This window comes from Orcinus orca, chromosome 9 (assembly GCF_937001465.1).
Source record: "Orcinus orca chromosome 9, mOrcOrc1.1, whole genome shotgun sequence".
Classification (NCBI taxonomy): domain Eukaryota; kingdom Metazoa; phylum Chordata; class Mammalia; order Artiodactyla; family Delphinidae; genus Orcinus; species Orcinus orca.
Window position 1 is genome coordinate 40,239,368 of NC_064567.1, and position 17,059 is coordinate 40,256,426.

Genomic DNA, 17,059 nt, shown 5'->3' on the forward strand with positions numbered 1-17,059 from the left:
ACTCTCACTATGGAGATATACTTGGAGATGGCTATCAAAATCTAAAACTGCCTATGCTCTTTGACCCACAATTTTGCTTCTGTGAATCTACTGTAAAAATATACTTGCACATGAGCAAAATGATGTATGCATAAGATTTTTCACCAGAGGCTTGTTTATAACAGCCAAAGGTGAGAGATCACCCAGTGGCCCACGGCAGGGGACTGGTTCTTCAGATAAGATACTGGGAAGTTGCTTCATAGCACAGGGAGATCAGCTTGATGCTTTGTGATGACCTAGAGGAGTGGGATAGGGAGGGTGGGAGGGAGGCTTAAGAGGGAGGGGATATGGGGATATACATATAACTGATTCACTTTGTTGTAAACAGAAACTAACATAACATTGTAAAGCAATTATACTCCAGTAAAGATGTAAAAAAAAAAATAAAAGGCTGATAAACATAAAAAAAGAAATCAAATAAAATATTAAAAAAAAAGATACAAAGAACAACTATGCAGCTGTAGAAGGAACCAGGACACAAAATTTGTATTAATATAGAAGGATTTAGAAGATACATGAAATGAAAAAAAACCAGGGTATAGAATGCTGCCTTTTATGTAAAGAAAGTGGGAAATATAATATGCTTTTGCATTTGACTTATATACCTGAAGAAGTTCTGGAGCGATACATAAGAAACTAGTAACAGTGGCTAGCTGGAGGGGTGGGGATGGAAGTGAATATTGGGTGGATGTATCATTTCAGGAGGAGGGAGTTTCTACACTGTCTTTACATGCACACACACACATGCACACACGTTCAAGTTTTGAATCACATGAGTGTTTTACCTGTTCAAAAATATTGTTTTTATTTATTTATTTATTATTTTGTTTTAATTTATTTATTTTATTTATTTACTTTTGGCTGCGTTGGGTGTTTGTTGCTGCACGCAGGCTTTCTCTAGTTGCAGTGAGCTCGGGCTCTAGAGCGCAGTCTCAGTAGTTGTGGAGCACGGGCTTAGTTGCTCTGCGGCATGTGGGATCTTCCCGGACTAGGGCTCGAACCCGTGTCCCCTGCATTGGCAGGCGGATTCTTAACCACTGAGCCACCAGGGAAGCCCCCCAAAATATTAAGTTAAAAAAGTTATCCTAAAAGAAACGAGTGAGTCTGGGAGAGAGAGGCAGCAGAGGATAATCTTACTTCCTTTGTGTAAGCAACACTATTCATTCCAGTGAGAATTCAAGGTCTGTTCTGAATGCTGTACTAGGCGCTACAATTAATTTTCTTCTCATCTTGTGAACTGGCCTTGGGGAGCGAGTGTGTGTGCATGTGTGTGAACCTTGGGGCATTGCGCCTTCCTTAAGATATCTTGGTTGCTATAGTGCAGAGGAGCTCTATTTGTGACACACAGAAAACATTTTAAAGATATGCTGCTTCCTGGCCATGACTTCCTGGACAATCTGTCCTTCCGAAGGCTGCTGAGCACGAGGAGTTTGCATGTACTTCTGGGCAGAGTGAGCCAGGCTCATTCAGACCCTGGGCACCATTCAGAGTAGAAGCAGGCAGTAAGGGACGCCTTGCTTCCCACTGAGACCTTGGGAGGCTGTTGTCTCTCCGGGGCCTCATCTCCAACTCCAGGGCATTGGCACCGTCCCCTCCTTTGCCTTCTCTCCTCTGGAGCCACCCGTGAATGGTGCAGTTGGCACCCTGTGTCTTCTGCACCCAGAGCCGTTTCTTGTACCAAAACCACCAGTGAAAACAGGAAGTGATAAAACAAAATTCGCCCTGCATCTGCACTGAGCGACTTCTCTTTCTCTTTTTGTCATTCCTCATTAGGTATAGACACGTGCGGCCATCTACACTGTAGGATCCCGCTTCCACCGGCTTTGGACATTGCGGGGATTTGCAATGCCACCACCTGCGGACATCGTCAAGGTGGCCATAGAATGGCCGGGTGCCTACCCCAAGCTCATGGAAATCGACCAGGTTAGTAATACTGGCAGTCGTTTAGGGGTTATTTTAGTTTCCCTTCTATTCTGAATTTACACAGACTTCAGATAGCTCTTTTTTCTCCTGTTCTCTCTCTGGCTGTGTTGAAAAATTGGTGCGATAATAGTTGCAGTGTAGTTTGATTTCTGTACCACATGCAGTGGCGATGGATGGGGTTTTTATACTCATCCAACATCTACTTGGAGTGTGTCAATACAGGGTTTGTGTCTGAAGCTGTGAGGGAGGCAGGAGGGACAAGAGGACTAGACTCTGGGCAGTTGACACAGTGGAGGCCGTCCCAGCCCTGCCTTGCAGAGACTCATGACTATGTGCTGATTGTTTTATCATAGACAACACAAATCTTAATTTTTGGAATCACTCTTCTCTTTGGTTTTTGCATAAGCAGCCAACAAGTATGTTGCTACTTTGTCATATTAATAGTTTGGTCATGCGTGGATGGATCTAGAGACTGTCATACAGAGTGAAGTAAGTCAGAAAGAGGAAAACAAATATCTTATATTAACGCGTATATGTGGAACCTAGAAAAATGGTACAGATGAACTGGTTTTCAGGGCAGAAATTGAGACACAGATGGAGAGAACAAACATATGGACACCAAGGGGGGGAAGTGGCGGCGGGGGGTGGTGGTGTGATGAATTGGGCGATTGGGATTGACATGTATACACTGATGTGTATGAAATGGATGACTAGTAAGAACCTGCTGTATAAAAAAAAAATAGTTTGATCATGAAATTAGTGTAGATGAATGAGTCTTGGATCCTAGCTGGTTTTAATTTTATTATTAGAGTAAAATGCACTCTGGGTCTAGTATATTGTCTGGTATGTAATAAATACTCAGTACATTTTTAGTGAATGAAAAAATGTCAAGAAGATTTTTAAAATGGTTTTACCTATGGAGGCATCGTTTAGTTTGTGTACTGACAGTCTTATGATGTAACTCTCATTTACTATTGATTACAGGCTATCTCAGGAAGGTGGTTTTTGTCATTGTAAATGATTTAAAGGAAAAAAAAAATTGAGGCCTAGTGTATGCTTAAGGGTTTCATGAAGCATATAGTATAGGATTCTAGATGGCTTTCTACATTTTCAAAATTAGGGTACCATGGCAACTCCACTTTTTATGTTCTTGATATTATTTTATGATCTATACTTTTCTGATACTATTTTATGATCTATACATTTTTTCTGGTCAGATTTTATTATCTGATTGAAGACCACTGCAAAATTTACATGGCATTGTGTGGACCCAAAGGATTCATTAGAATAAATTATAAAGGTCAAATAAGAATTAGTTGAGTTTGAGCATGAATGTAAGAAAGGGTACATTTTTAGGTTTGTTTTCAAAAAAGGTGTCATCAGACCAGCATGTCATAGTCATTTTAACTGTTCTCTGAGGCAGATTTTGTTGACTTCAGAAGCAACCCATGAAAGTAGAGAAGCCCGCCCAGTAATTTTATATACATTTGTGTCAGACAACAGTTGTTTACCTTTTTTTCACATGCTGTTTGAGAGAGGATATGTGTTGAATGTTACTTTAAAATATGGCTGGACTACTTGGTGAAGTCTAAATGTTGTTAAAATTAGGTTTGTCTACAACCCAAGAGAACAATGGTTCAAAGAGATAGAAGTTGGCCTCTCAAGTCCACATGGCAGTCCTGGGCTGGCATGATGCTCCAGTGTCATGGACCCAGGCCCCTTCTGTCTTGTTGCTTTGCCTTCTCCATAGGTGGGGCTGAGGACCCGTTGCTTGAGCATCACCTGAGAGCTCAGTAGATATGCAGAGTCTCAGACCCTACCCAGACCTCCTGACCCAGATGTGCGTTTTAACAAGATCCCCAGGGGATTCCTTGTGTAGTTAAGTCTGAGAAATGCTGAGCTGGATACCAGGTACCCAAGCCCAAGGCCACATCAGAACCACCTGGGGCACTCGTTCAAATGTTCTCTGGGGCCCCAGCCCCAGAGATTCTAAGTCAGTGGTTTAGGTAGACTATTTCTTTTTGCTTCTGCCATGGCCCAGGGTGTTTGGAAACCTCTTCTTTAAGACAGTAGCTCTTGATACATACTCTTAGGGGCCTGTGGAGTCAGTATCTTGTTCCTGCCTTTGGGGATGGCCTTTGCTGTATGTGTGTCTTAATAATTTTTTTTGAAATATTCTTTTTATTTTGGAACAAGTTTAAATTTATAGATGAATTACGAAGATTGTATAGAGAGTTTTTTTATACCTTTCACTCAGTTTCTCCTGATGCTAACATCTTAATATAACTGCGGTACATTTGCCAAAACTATGGTAGATTACTAGTAACTGAACTACAAAATTTATTAGGATTTCATCAGTTTTTCCACTAATGTCCTTCTGTTACAGGATCCAGTGCAGGAATACCAACTGCATTGTGATGTTTCATGTTGCCTTTGTCTTCTTCAGTCTTTGACAATTTCTAAGTCTTTCCCTTGTTTTTCATGGCCTGATAGTTTTGAAGAGTAACTTTACTTCAGTACAGTTTCACATGCAGAAATGACAAGAATAGTACAAAGGAATTCCTGTCTACCTTTTATCTAGATTCACTAATTATTAATATTTTGCTTCATTTGCTCTATTGTTTTTTCTCTCTCTAGTATACCTACCCCTTTTGAACCATTTGAGGGTGACTTAGGAGCATCACCTCTGTTTACCCCTAAATACTCAATGTGTCCTTCTTAAGAACAAAATCATTCTCTTATATAACCACAGTCTCTTTAAAGAAACCAGAAAATTGAACATTAGTTCAACATTATCATCTAATTCAAAGCCCAAAGCCCATATTCAAATTTCATCAAGTATCCCAATAAGGTCCTTGATAGGTATTTTCTTCACACTCTGACATCCCTCCAGGATCATGTATTACATTTATTGCCATGTCTCTGTGGTCTTCATGGATCTAGAATGGTTCCTTAGTCTTTCTTCATCTTTTGTGACCTTGATAGTATTGTAGAGTACAGGACAGCTGTTTTGTGGAATGTCCTTCAGTTTGGGTTTCTCCGATGTTTCCTTCCAATTAGATTCAGGTTTTGCATTTTTGGCAGACAGGCAAGAGAGATGAAGTTGTGTCCTCTTCAGGGCATCATATCAAGAGGCACCTGAAGTTTCCTTGTCTCCTTCTTGGTGATGGTTCTACATTTATACGTGATAATATTGAGGTTCATAGAAGTTAGATGATTTCCTAGTTAGTGAGACCAGGACAGAAACCCAGGCCTCCTGTACTTTGAAGACTGAACTTTTAAACCATTGGCTAAATTGTAGGGCTCCTGCTAATGCCATAGGGAGACCTCCACAAAGAGTTAGAGACCCAGTCCCTTTTTGCCCTGCAGCCGCTGAAGTTGGAGAGTGGCAGTTTTGGTATCAGGTGCTGTTTCTTTTTTCTTTTTAAGATTTATTTATTATTTATTTATTTATTTAATTTAGTTTTGGCTGCTTTGGGTCTTAGTTGCAGCACGCAGGATCTTCGTTGAGGCATGTGGGATCTTTCATTGTGGCGCGCGGGCTTCTCTTCTGTTGTGGCGTGTGGGTTTTCTTCCTCTAGTTGTGGCACACGGGTTCCAGAGTGCGTGGGCTCTGTAGTTGTGGTGCACAGGCTCCAGGGCACATGGGCTCTGTAGTTTGTGGCGCACACGCTTTCTAGTTGAGGCACGTGAGCTCAGTAGTTCTGGCGCGCAGGTTTAGTTGCCTTGCAGCACGTGGGATCTTAGTTCCCTGACCAGGGATCAAACCCGCGTCCCTTGCATTGGAAGGCAGATTCTTTACCTCTGGGCCACCAGGGATGTCCTCAGGTGCTGTTTCTTGATCCAGTTGGAAGTTGGCACAAGAATTGGAAATGTATTTGCACAAACAAGGAAGACTTGAGCAGTGATTATTACTGGGGTTTTCTCCTAATCTTCTACCTTGTTCAATAAAGGTCACACCACCTGTTTCTCTCCCATTGCACATTACCTTTGCTCCTTTGCTCTTAGCTACCATTTCACTAAAAGGAATTTCAGGCATTGCTGCCCCATCTTCTCCCCAAACCTCCAGTACCCCTCCACTTGTCACACTGTGTTGTCCTTGTCAATCAGCTTAAACCAGTGGTCAACCTTGTGTGTGCCCAAGAGTCACCCGGGGACCTGGTGAGAAATGCACATCCCCAGCCCAGCTGCAGAGACTGGGATTCTGCCGACCAGGGATGGGTCCTTAATCTGGTTTGTGACGAGCATTAGGTGAGTCCGAAGCAGGGCCTCCCACACTGCATCATGCAGGGGCTCGTGAGAAACAGCCATGAGCCCGAGTTACTCCATTTTTGAATACTGTTTCTCTAGTGCCTGGTGAACAACCTTCCTTAAGAAGTGAATATTTAATTAACGAATAACCAGGAGAGGGAGCTTCCTGAGTGGGGATCAGTTCTGCTCAGCCAGGGCCCATGAGGTTCAAGGGGATGTCAGCTTGGAGTGGATTGGTTTACCTTCCTTCTGAATTTTGAGGAGACAATTCTGTGTTTCCACTCCACAGGAAAAGCCCCGAGGAGCTTCTCACAACTGGAGTTTGCTGTCATATGAGGCTCTCGGAAGAGCTGTCAGCTAGCTCTTTTGTTCACGGCGGCAGCCTCTGCACCTGCCTTCACTGTTGTTGGCTTTCAACCTCAGGAGCCACTTGAGGCTGTAGGTGATGATTGTCTGGATACACAGAGCCAGAAAGGCTCCCCATCCACTCTTCCTGTTAACCTAATATTTTTTGAACAGCATATTTCTTAGTCAAGAGTGTCAAAACTCTAGCGCTTTTTTTTTTTTTTTTTGTGGTACGCGGGCTTCTCACTGTTGTGGCCTCTCCCGTTGCGGAGCACAGGCTCCGGACGTGCAGGCTCAGCGGTCATGGCTCACGGGCCCAGCCGCTCTGCGGCATGTGGGATCTTCCCAGACCGGGGCACGAACCCGTGTCCCCTGCTTCGGCAGGCGGACTCTCAACCACTGCGCCACCAGGGAAGCCCCCCCTAGCGCTTTTGACACGAGGCATAATGCTGAGAGGCAGTGTGTCCTAACAGACACAGTACGGGCTCTGGGACATTTAAATCTGGGTGTGGGCCCTGGAGCCCCCCATTCTGTAAGAACCCAGTTAGCCTCTATGAGCCTTGGTATCTTGGCCTGGTCAAGTCGAGATAATAATTTCCCACTTCTTTAATGGTTGTGAAGATTAAAGAAAATATATGAAAAGAATATAGGACACTGCCAGCTCAGAGTAATTACTCAGTAAAGGCATTACTGCTGCTAGTTTAAGCAAGTCCTCATGAAATTAGAAAATTAGATGCTCTGATTTTTGTTTTTACTTGCCCTTCCATCATGCACAGTTTCCCACCTTTCTCCTTCTTTATCTGCCTAGCTTTGTAAATGTCTAGAAGGAGAAAAAATTAAAGGGCAAGTGGGAGGGAGGCATCAGCTAGTAATAAAGGAACATGCTAACTGGATATGCAGCCAATTCATGCTATGGAATATTCACTGGCTCCCTAGTACTCCTCCACAATATTTTCTCCCATCTCTTGGCCACCCACCAATATTCTGGGAAGCAGCCCCTCTGTTCCTTGCACATGCTCTTTGGTCCTCCAGTCTCTCCTGCCTCTGTCCTTCCCCCACATGCCTTTCTTTACGAGTACACTGAAGCCAGAAAGCCACTGCTCCCATCCGTGCCTGAGAAGTTCTCTGCTATGTGTTTGCACACCTCCAAAGACCACTCGATGCTTTTGTCTCCTGTCATGCTGTCTTGCTTTTCCACTGCCAGCCCAGGAGGGAAGATGTGTCCCTACTCTCTTCCTAAGGCATTCAGCCTGTCCCAACCCCCATCTCTTTTGCTCCACCTGTGTTTTGACTTGTCCTCTCCCCTTACCTGAGGCTTTGCCCATCAAAATCCCCTTCATTTGTTCTTTTCTCCTCTGCTTTCAACAGGAAGCTCTTCTATACCCACCTTGGAAAATCTTCCTCTTGACCTAGTAACTCTCTTGCTGGAGTATAGTTTATTTTCTGTCTTTCCATTCCAAGCCGATCTAAGTGCTGTCAGTATATGTCATCCATGTTGCTTTGGCATCTACTTGATCTTAGTAGGAATAACAATTTCCCTCCCTCTGGTGTTGCTGTCTTTGATGGTACCTATGCCCTCCCGTTTGATAAATCGAGTGGTCCTCACTCCGTCTTGGTGTCACTCGGCAAAGCTGCTCGTTCGTATCTTCTTGAAACTACCCCCCTCCCTTCATTAAGCTTCAGTTCTGAGATTCTCCCTCCTTGTCTGATTAGTCTTTGTGAGTTTCCTGCATGGTTCCGTGTCTTTCTCCTTCTTTCTAAATCAGTCACAACCTCAGTGCTTAGCCCTCTGGTCTGCGTGTTCACCAGTGACACTCGTTGGCTCAGATTCCATGTTCTTTCATGGATTTAAGTGTAACTTCTCTCTGAATAATACCAGCTCTGGTCACCGGCTTGTCCTACTAACTGGTCATCAGTTCATCTCGCTGTTTAATGGATGCATTATTTCCCTCTATAAACCTTCAGTTGCCTACAGAATACAAGCAAATGGTTGGTAAAACTGCTCATATGTGAACCTGAAGGAAGGGAGTCTGATAGGTGTTACCAACTTTTGGAAGTTATTTCATGTAGAATGGGGTTCATTAGATGTGTTATTTATGGCCCCAAGTGTACACACTCCATCCTTTCCATACAACAAGATAGATCTCATCTCTAATCAAGAAAAGCCAGCATGGGCCATCTTGGCAGGCAAGGAGCCCTGATCATCTCTCTTACTTGTGCATCAAACACTTGGGCAGACTGCTATGCTGCAAGTTCAGGCCCAGAGAGGATGATGGGAGGAGATGCGCGTTTTTCAATCTTAGTTCTGCAGATCCTTCTCAAATGGTTCAGGGGCGAGGGGTGTGTGCCATTTGCTTCCAGGCTCTCCACGCTCACTCCTGCCACAGCAGCTGCTATTGACCTCTTTTCATTTTTAGATGCTTTGGGGAAAGAGTTTGTTCGAAGAAAGTATACCACAATTAAAAGAAGAAGTCGCGGATGATCCTTGAGCTTTCTAGTATCCCTGAGACTTGAGTCAGATTCCTTAGCTTGCCTTCATGTCCTGCCATGATTTCCCTTTACAATATCCCAGGTTCAGGGTATTTGCGGGTGCTGCGTGCAATTCTCAAGTACCCTCTTGCTTTGTAGAAGCTGCCCCTTTAGGAGTGTGTCCCTGCACATTTTTGTTCTTTTTCTTTTTTCATGTCTTATAGTTTCTTTCTAACAGCCAGCCTGCTTGGATTCCTCCTGCACTCTCTTCCCCTCTCCGCTCCTCTAAATCCTGGCTTTGCTGGCACTGCGGAGAGCCTTCTTTCTGCTCAAGTCCTTTTTGATCATGTAATGTAGTTGTTTCTCCATCCTTCTTATACCATTTTCTTTGCCTGTAGATTTTATTTACAGTTAATATAACCTGTGCCTTATATTATTTACATGTGCCCATGTCTTTTGAAGTATATTATAAGATGTGGATTATAAATAGATTATAAGATGCTATTATAAGCTCTTGGTGGTTAGCCTGATTTACATACTACATTTGTATCCTGTGGTCCATCACAATGATCTCTATTTATGTGGGTCTACTTTTGGCTTGAATTGTGAGTAGTAAAGATAAGAATAAAACACTGGTTATTCTCCATTCTCCAAACAGAAAAAATTACAATAGCACTCCTTCTCGTACATGGTTGCAGATTTTATTTTTCTCAAAGAAACATAGATGCATGTGTTTTTAGGCAAGCATGTACAAAATGATTGCCCACGGTTTTCCCTCAGCTGTCCTATTTCTATAATATATTTAAGATATAATTCAATACATATAAATTTAATTTACCCATAAAGCTCGCTCATTTTTAAAGCTCAATACATAAAGTACATTGAAGTTTTTGTGCTTGACATGGAGTTTAACTCATTCTGTACACAACACTAGTAGTGGTAGTAGTAATAATAGCATGTACCATCTAATCAGCACATATTGTGTGCTAGGCACTGTGTTGAGTGCCCTGCACAGAGTATTTCATCTCCTTCCTACAGTCCAGCAAGGCAGGCTTTATACTTCCCGGTTCATAATTGTTCAGAGGCTCAGTGAGTTGCCTGAGCTCACACAGTTAGGAAGCTACTGATGTGAGTCTAGCACTGGGTGACACTAAAACCCAGACAGTTTCTACTAAATCATAAACCTGTTCAGTAGTTCTTTTTTTATTTCATTTCAGCTTTATTGAGGTATAATTGACATATGGTGAGAACAATTGAGTTTTACCCTCTTAGCAAATTTAAAATCATACAGTATAGTATTATCAACTACAGTCACCACGTTTTACATTAGATCCTCAGGCCTTGTTCATCTTATAGCTGAAAGTTTGTATCCTTTGACCAACCTTTCCATATTTCCCCTACCTTCCAGCAGCCTCTGGCAACTACTTTTCTCCTTTCTGTTTCTATGAGTTTGATTTTTTTTTTTTTTTTTGTAGATTCTACATATAAGTGATACTAGATGGTGTTTGTCTTTCTCTGTCTGGCTTATTTCATGTGTTTGGTAGTTCTCTTTGAGTCTCTCCATCTCTTAGGGCTCAGTTTAATGGCGGTTTGAAGAGATGCCTATGCCACTGCCAGCTTGCCTGCTGCATCCACTGACAATGTGACTTCCAGGGACATGCTGTATTATGAAAGCCAAGATTGTATTACCTTATAAGTTAGGGAAAATATGGCGAGTGGTCTGGGTTATTGCAGAAGAAGCCCACCTGAAGTGAGACAGAGCCTTGAAAGCCAGGTTTCTTTGGGGCTGGACACTGGGAGAGGCAGGCTGGCCTGGTGCTTATGGGCATGGACTTTGGGTGGACTTATTTGGACTCAAAACCTGGGCTGCCACTAAGTGCTGTGTGACTGGGGACAAGCCTCCTGCGTTGTAAGGAAGAATTGTCAATATTTATACATCCTTCCTGGCATTGTGGGGATTCGGTGAGGTAATCGCTCAGCGCCCTGCTTAATAATAGAAACCATTAGGAGCCAATTATGATTTTTTTCAGTCATACATAGAATAGAACAAGTTTCTTATGTTTCAAGCAAGGCTGGAACCAATAATACAAACTTTTCCTTAAATGCATTAAAGTTAGCTTTTCAGCCTGAAAACCCATAATTCCCAAGACATTTAAGTATTGAGAGCCTGGTGAACTAAAATGACAGTTGAGCTCCAAATAAAGAGTCTTGAATTCGGATTCAATCACACAGAATATACAATTTGAGTGTATTTAATACCACTGAACACTATGTTTAAAAATAGTTAAGATTGTAATTTTAATGTTATGTGTATTTTACCACAATAATAGTAATAAAAAATCCCATAGAGTCAAGAAAATGAGACTGAATTTCTGGAAAGTGAAGCTCCAACCTTGCCCTGCAGAAATGAAAAGTCATGTAATTTTTCTGGACTGTTCTTTCCTGAGTGGTTGGATTACATCAGGATTTCTCAACTTCAGCACTATTGACATTTTTGACTGCATAATTCTGAGTTTTGAGGGCTGTCCTGTGCATTGTAGGATTTGAGCAGTATCCTGGCCTTTACCCACTAGTTGCCAGTAGCATTCCCTCCCCCAGTTGTGACAACCAAAAATGTCTCCAAACATTGCCAGTGTCCCCAGGGTGGGAGACAAATTTCCCCTTGTTAAGGATGGACTAAATCAGTGGCTCCCAAGCTTGGTTCTGCGTCTGAATTGCTTATGAAACGTATTGAACACACAGAGAGGATTATTTGTAGGTGTGGTTCGAGGCCTGGGAATTCCTGTTTTTTTCAAGCTCCATGGCAATACTGATGCTCTTGGACCCAGATTTAGAAATGACTGTCTCTACACCCCACTACCTTTCTAGCTCTATCTGCTTGTGATACCTCTGGCTCCCTCAGTAACGTTTATGGAGTGCTTCAGTGCTTCCATCAGTAAAATGGTCCTAATGGTTCTTCACCTTTAATTACTCTACAGAGAGTATGAACATAACACCCTCAAGAGCTTCTTCTGTTCCACTTAAGAAAGCCTGGGTGATGTTGCACCACTGCTTTCTGTGCTGTCATAATCAGGTAGAATGATATTGGGACAGGAATAGTCATTGCTCATCTGATTTTTGCAACTCTTGGATTTGGTATTGTAACAACTATTTCTTTTTTAAAAAATTTATTTATTTTAGTTTTGGCTGCTTTGGGTCTTTCCTGCTGCACGCAGGCTTTCTCTAGTTGTGGCGAGTGGGGGCTACTCTTCGTTGCGGTGTGTGGGCTTCTCATTGCGGTGGCTTCTCTTGTTATGGAGCACGGGCTCTAGGCTCACGGGCTTCAGTAGCTGTGGCTCGCGGGCTCAGTAGTTGTGGCACACAGGGTTAGTTGCTCCACGGCATGTGGGATCATCCCGGACCAGGGCTCAAACCTGTGCCCCCTGCATTGGCAGGCGGATTCTTAACCACTGCGCCACCAGGGAAGCCCCTGTAACAACTATTTCTTAAACTTCCTTTACTATAAAGTGACCGAAGTACTTCCCTTTCTGGTTTTAGCTCTGTCCCTTTGTATGTGAGAGTGTGTGTAACTTCATAAAATCTTAGAGTTTGCCATGCTTTGGAAGAGAAAGACAGAAAACATATGTCTCCCTTCAGCTGAGAACCCAGTTTAATTGCACAGGAATGAACTCTAGTGTTCTGCTTTTTCTTCTGAAAATGAACTACAGATTTCAGTTTGCTTTCTGGGTAGGAAGGGGTGATAGTCTCCTCCATTCTATTTCCCTTCCTCAACTCTGTCACTAAGAGCACATTGGGTAACTCAGGACAGAGCCTTTTATCAACCGTGCTTTCTTGAGAGTTTGGTGACTAAGACATCTCACATTTCTAGAACGTTTTGCATGTGTCACACTTTGTACTTCATTTTCCTGTTAGGTCAACTGGCAGTTTGCGGAGAGGTATATAAATATGTAGATTTCAGCATTAAGCAGGACTCTGGGTTCCCAGAAAAAGGTGTTTTGTTCTGCAGAAAGGCAGCTTGTACTTTGTCTCTAGGGGTATATAGACCTGTGCAGTGTGCCCAGAACTGCGAGGGAATGAGAGCAGCCTCAGGGAAAGAAAATATGTGCTCTTCTAGGTTGTTTTTTCTAGAATTTCCATCAGATGTACTTGCGGGTCCTCTAACTAAGTCAGCGGTACCAGCGTGGCACTGGACAGCCTCCCCTGCAGCTCCCAAAGTCTCTCAAATAGCAAGTCCTGTGAAGGTTACCTCCTAAATGGTTCTTGATTCTGTCCACCTTTTCTCCATCCTCGCTGCCACTGCTCTCGCTTGTCTCCACTTACCTCCTCAGCTGGCCTCCCGGTCACCTCTCTTACTTCCCCTCCGATGCATTCTCCCAGGCATTCTGCAGTGACTTTCCCGCCGCACTTAGAATAAATTCCAGACGTCCTTGCTGTGGTTATTAGGACCCTGCTATCCTCAGCTCTTGCCTACATCACCAGCTTTGCTTAGAGTCAATGTGGCTTCCCCCAAATTCCTCTGTCTTGGTTCTCATTACAATTGACTTTTTTCCTTTCATGAATGCATAGTTCTCAGAGCCTTTACAAATGTGATTTTTCTCTTAACTGGAAATTACCGCCCCTTCATTTCTCTGCTTATCTAACTCTTGTTCACTCTTCATCCCAGATGAAGAGTAAGCTGCTTAAAAGTCTTCAGATTTCTCAGATCAGATGAAGGCCCTTGTTATATGCACTTGTAACATCCTATATGGCCCCACTTATTCATTGTGTGATGTTCTGCACGGGCCAAGTGTGTTCCCAGTGCCTAGGACAGGGCCTGATATGTGGTAAAATCATAATAATGTGAGCAAAGGAAATAGGTGAGGTTCGTACTTTTTCTGTCCTATGATGCAATTAAATATAATTATGAAAGGAGTGGCCCTGGTGAGAAGAACATCCCTTCCCTTGTTCCCACCATGCATTCTAAATATATTATTATATCTTATGAATTGACTTTATGAAGATCTATTTTTGTCCTTCCATCAAAGTCATCCATAATCAAAAGACAACCAAATGACTTTGAGATAAGCTGTATCAATTTTCAAAATGATTATAGATGGATCATTACCCTGGGACAAGTTTGTGGTGATCTATTTGCATTCGTCAGCCTCGTCACCATAAGATGCTCATAATTTCCGCTGTCGCTTCATTCTTGACCTCCTGACCCATGTAAACAACTACCTATCTGCTTACTTGTCATGCCCATCTAGATGTCCCTTGCACCTCAAACTCAACATATTCAAAACAGTCCTCATTGTTCCTTCCAACCCCAAGCCTGTGCAGTTTTGCTTTTCTTCATATTTTCCTTTTCTCAGTGACATATGAACATACACCCAGTTTACTGAAGCTGAAATTACATGTCTTCCTAGACTCTTCTCATTCCCTCAGCTTTTCTGTCCAATCAGTTACCTCAGAAAACTTACCTGCATCTGGTCCCTCTTTGTCACACCTGCTGCTGCTGCTGCTGTTGGTGGCCCTATTCCCTCTGGTCAGTGTGGAGGAACATAGAGATCAAGGGAGGACTTAAAAATAAGTGTGTCATAGATCCTCAAAGGAAGAACTTTAGAAGAGAGAGACTAGTATCTACACAAACAGGAAATTATGCACACAAAGGAGGTAGACATAAATTGAGAATAGAGGAATATGAGAAAGAAACAATTAAAAATCTCAGAAATAAAAAATATACATATAGTAAGTAAAATGTAAAAAAAAAAAACCTACAACAGGAAAAAAACAATAAAACACATAGAGTTACTCTACAGTGGATTTGGCTATAGAGAGAACCAGTAACTTGGAAGATGAGAATAAGAAATACATCCAGAATATATTCCAAAAGATAAGGAATGAAAAATATATATGAATTTGAAGTTGTGTTGAAAGGACACGTGAAGAAGTTCCATCCTATGTTTAATTGACAATCCTATTAATGAAGAACAAGAACGGAAGGAATGATGGAGAGGTGATATTGGAGGAGATCCTGGCTAATATCTTACCTCTCTGGAATTGAAAGAAGTTCCATAGGGGCTCTGGATTTGGCTGGTTGGATGGATAGAGGCTCTGCCATTAGGAGTTGTACTGACTTAATACTCTGTCTAAGAGTCATGAAAAAAGGGAAGGTTTCTAAGCAGGGGAGTGACATGGTATGATTTGTACTTTTGGAAGGTCAAAATTTGAGAATTGTTTTGTGAAGGTAAAATGAAATAAGAGAGACTACTTAGACAGCTCTTGCAGTAGCCCAGGTGAGAAATGATTATTATGTCATGGCCTAGGATAGTGACAGAGGAGACAAAAAGAAGTCAGACATATGTCTCATCAAGACATATGAGAAGATTAAATTGACAGGAAATTGGTGATTGATTATACGTGGGAGGTAAGAGAGAGCAAAATGTTAAGGATGATAACGAGATTTCTTGTGAACAACTGGGCAAATGTTGGTGACAGCTACCAAGATAGAAAACACTAGTGGAGGAATATTCAGGTGGAGTCGCATTCTTCATGGAACACTTACAAATGAGTACAGGAAAATACGAAAGCTTATCCATATGGTTGGACTTCCTTTCAGATTTCCTTTGTGTTTTGATACACTGGCCAACTTGTCTCTTGGCCTCCAGTGTAATCGCCTATCATTAGAAAATGCACATTTGATTGTGTCACTTTCCTGCTTAAAAAACCTATGATGAGGGGCTTCCCCGGTGGCGTAGTGGTTGGGAGTCCGCCTGCCAATGCAGGGGACACGGGTTCGTGCCCCGGTCCGGGAGGATCCCACATGCCATGGAGTGGCTGGGCCTGTGAGCCATGGCTGCTGAGCCTGCGTGTCCGGAGCCTGTGCTCTGCAACGGGAGAGGCCACAGCAGTGAGAGGCTCGCGTACCGCCAAAAAAAAAAAAAAAAAAAACAAACAAACAAAACAAAACAAAAAAAAAACCTATGATGAGTCCAAACTGTCAAGTTAGACATCTTTGGCCTCCGGCTTGCCTTTCTAGCCACTTTCTCTCATTCACGCATATGACATTGTCAGCTCCTCCATATGCAACATGAACATCCACTTACCGTGACTTTATGGGTGCCCTAAGTAATCCAAATAGCAACTATTTTTAATTGCTTCTCTGTACCCATGGGCAGAATAAAGAGGTTTAGAGAGTAACCTCTGAGGTTGACTTGGCAGGACTGAAGAAGAACAAACAACATGAAGGAGAGGGAAGACGTAACGTTGATTGCAAGATTATTTTCTGGCAGACCAGAAAAAGATGACTAAAAGTTGAAAAGTGAAAAAGAATTTTGGAGTAAGATTTGAATTTGAGGTTATGGAAGGATACACGCTCCAGTTAAAATGGGCTGAGACAGAAGGGGACTATGGAGAAGTCAGGGCTGGAGGTGTTGATTTGAGCATCCAAAGTGAGAAGAAAGTTGGAGCAGAGAGTTCTTCCCCTGGATATCAAAAGATTCAGTGTTGACTTGGGAGTTCATCATAATTTGTGTGGGTAGTCCATGAAGCAGGATCATCTACTATTCTCATTGAGCCTTAAATAACATTTTTCAAAAGCTCACTCTGTGCCAGGAATTAAGAGGCCCAGAATTTCATTGCCTTCCCCTCAGGTGTTAGCTCTGGGCCCTTGGGCTTGTTGTTGATGGTTGCTAGTACTCCAGATTTGGGACAGAGTTAAAGAGCAAGGGTTCTGGAATTATATAGGTCTGGGTTCAAATTCTGGCTTTGCCCCTTATGCTGTGAGGCTTTGAGCAAGCTACTTAACATCTCCAGATGCTCATACAGTTTTCTCATTTGTAATGTAGATTTAGTAACATCATCTTGTAGGGGATATATGGTAGTCACTCAATAAATAGTAGCTACTACTATTATCATTATTATCAGAAGGGCTAGCCAAGTGATGATAGATAATGAAAGTCTGGGTTGATGATATGTCAAAGGTAGGGGAGTTTTAGAAAGTGCATGAGGTTGTGGCCATTCTTTGGATATTCCAGACCCTTCCAGAAGAGCC

The 17,059-nt window shown here is 42.5% G+C and overlaps 1 protein-coding gene across 6 annotated transcripts in view; it reads left to right on the forward strand.

Moving 5' to 3' along the window:
• The window catches only part of ELMO1 (engulfment and cell motility 1), a 549,020-nt gene that overhangs the window by 97,385 nt on the left and 434,576 nt on the right, over nucleotides 1–17,059 (forward strand). For all 6 annotated transcript variants that reach the window (XM_049715202.1, XM_049715199.1, XM_049715198.1 and 3 more), the window contains one exon: nucleotides 1,813–1,962. In XM_049715202.1, the coding sequence (XP_049571159.1) occupies nucleotides 1,885–1,962 (78 nt within the window). In that variant the 5' untranslated portion in view covers nucleotides 1,813–1,884. The remainder of the gene's footprint in view (nucleotides 1–1,812; nucleotides 1,963–17,059) is intronic.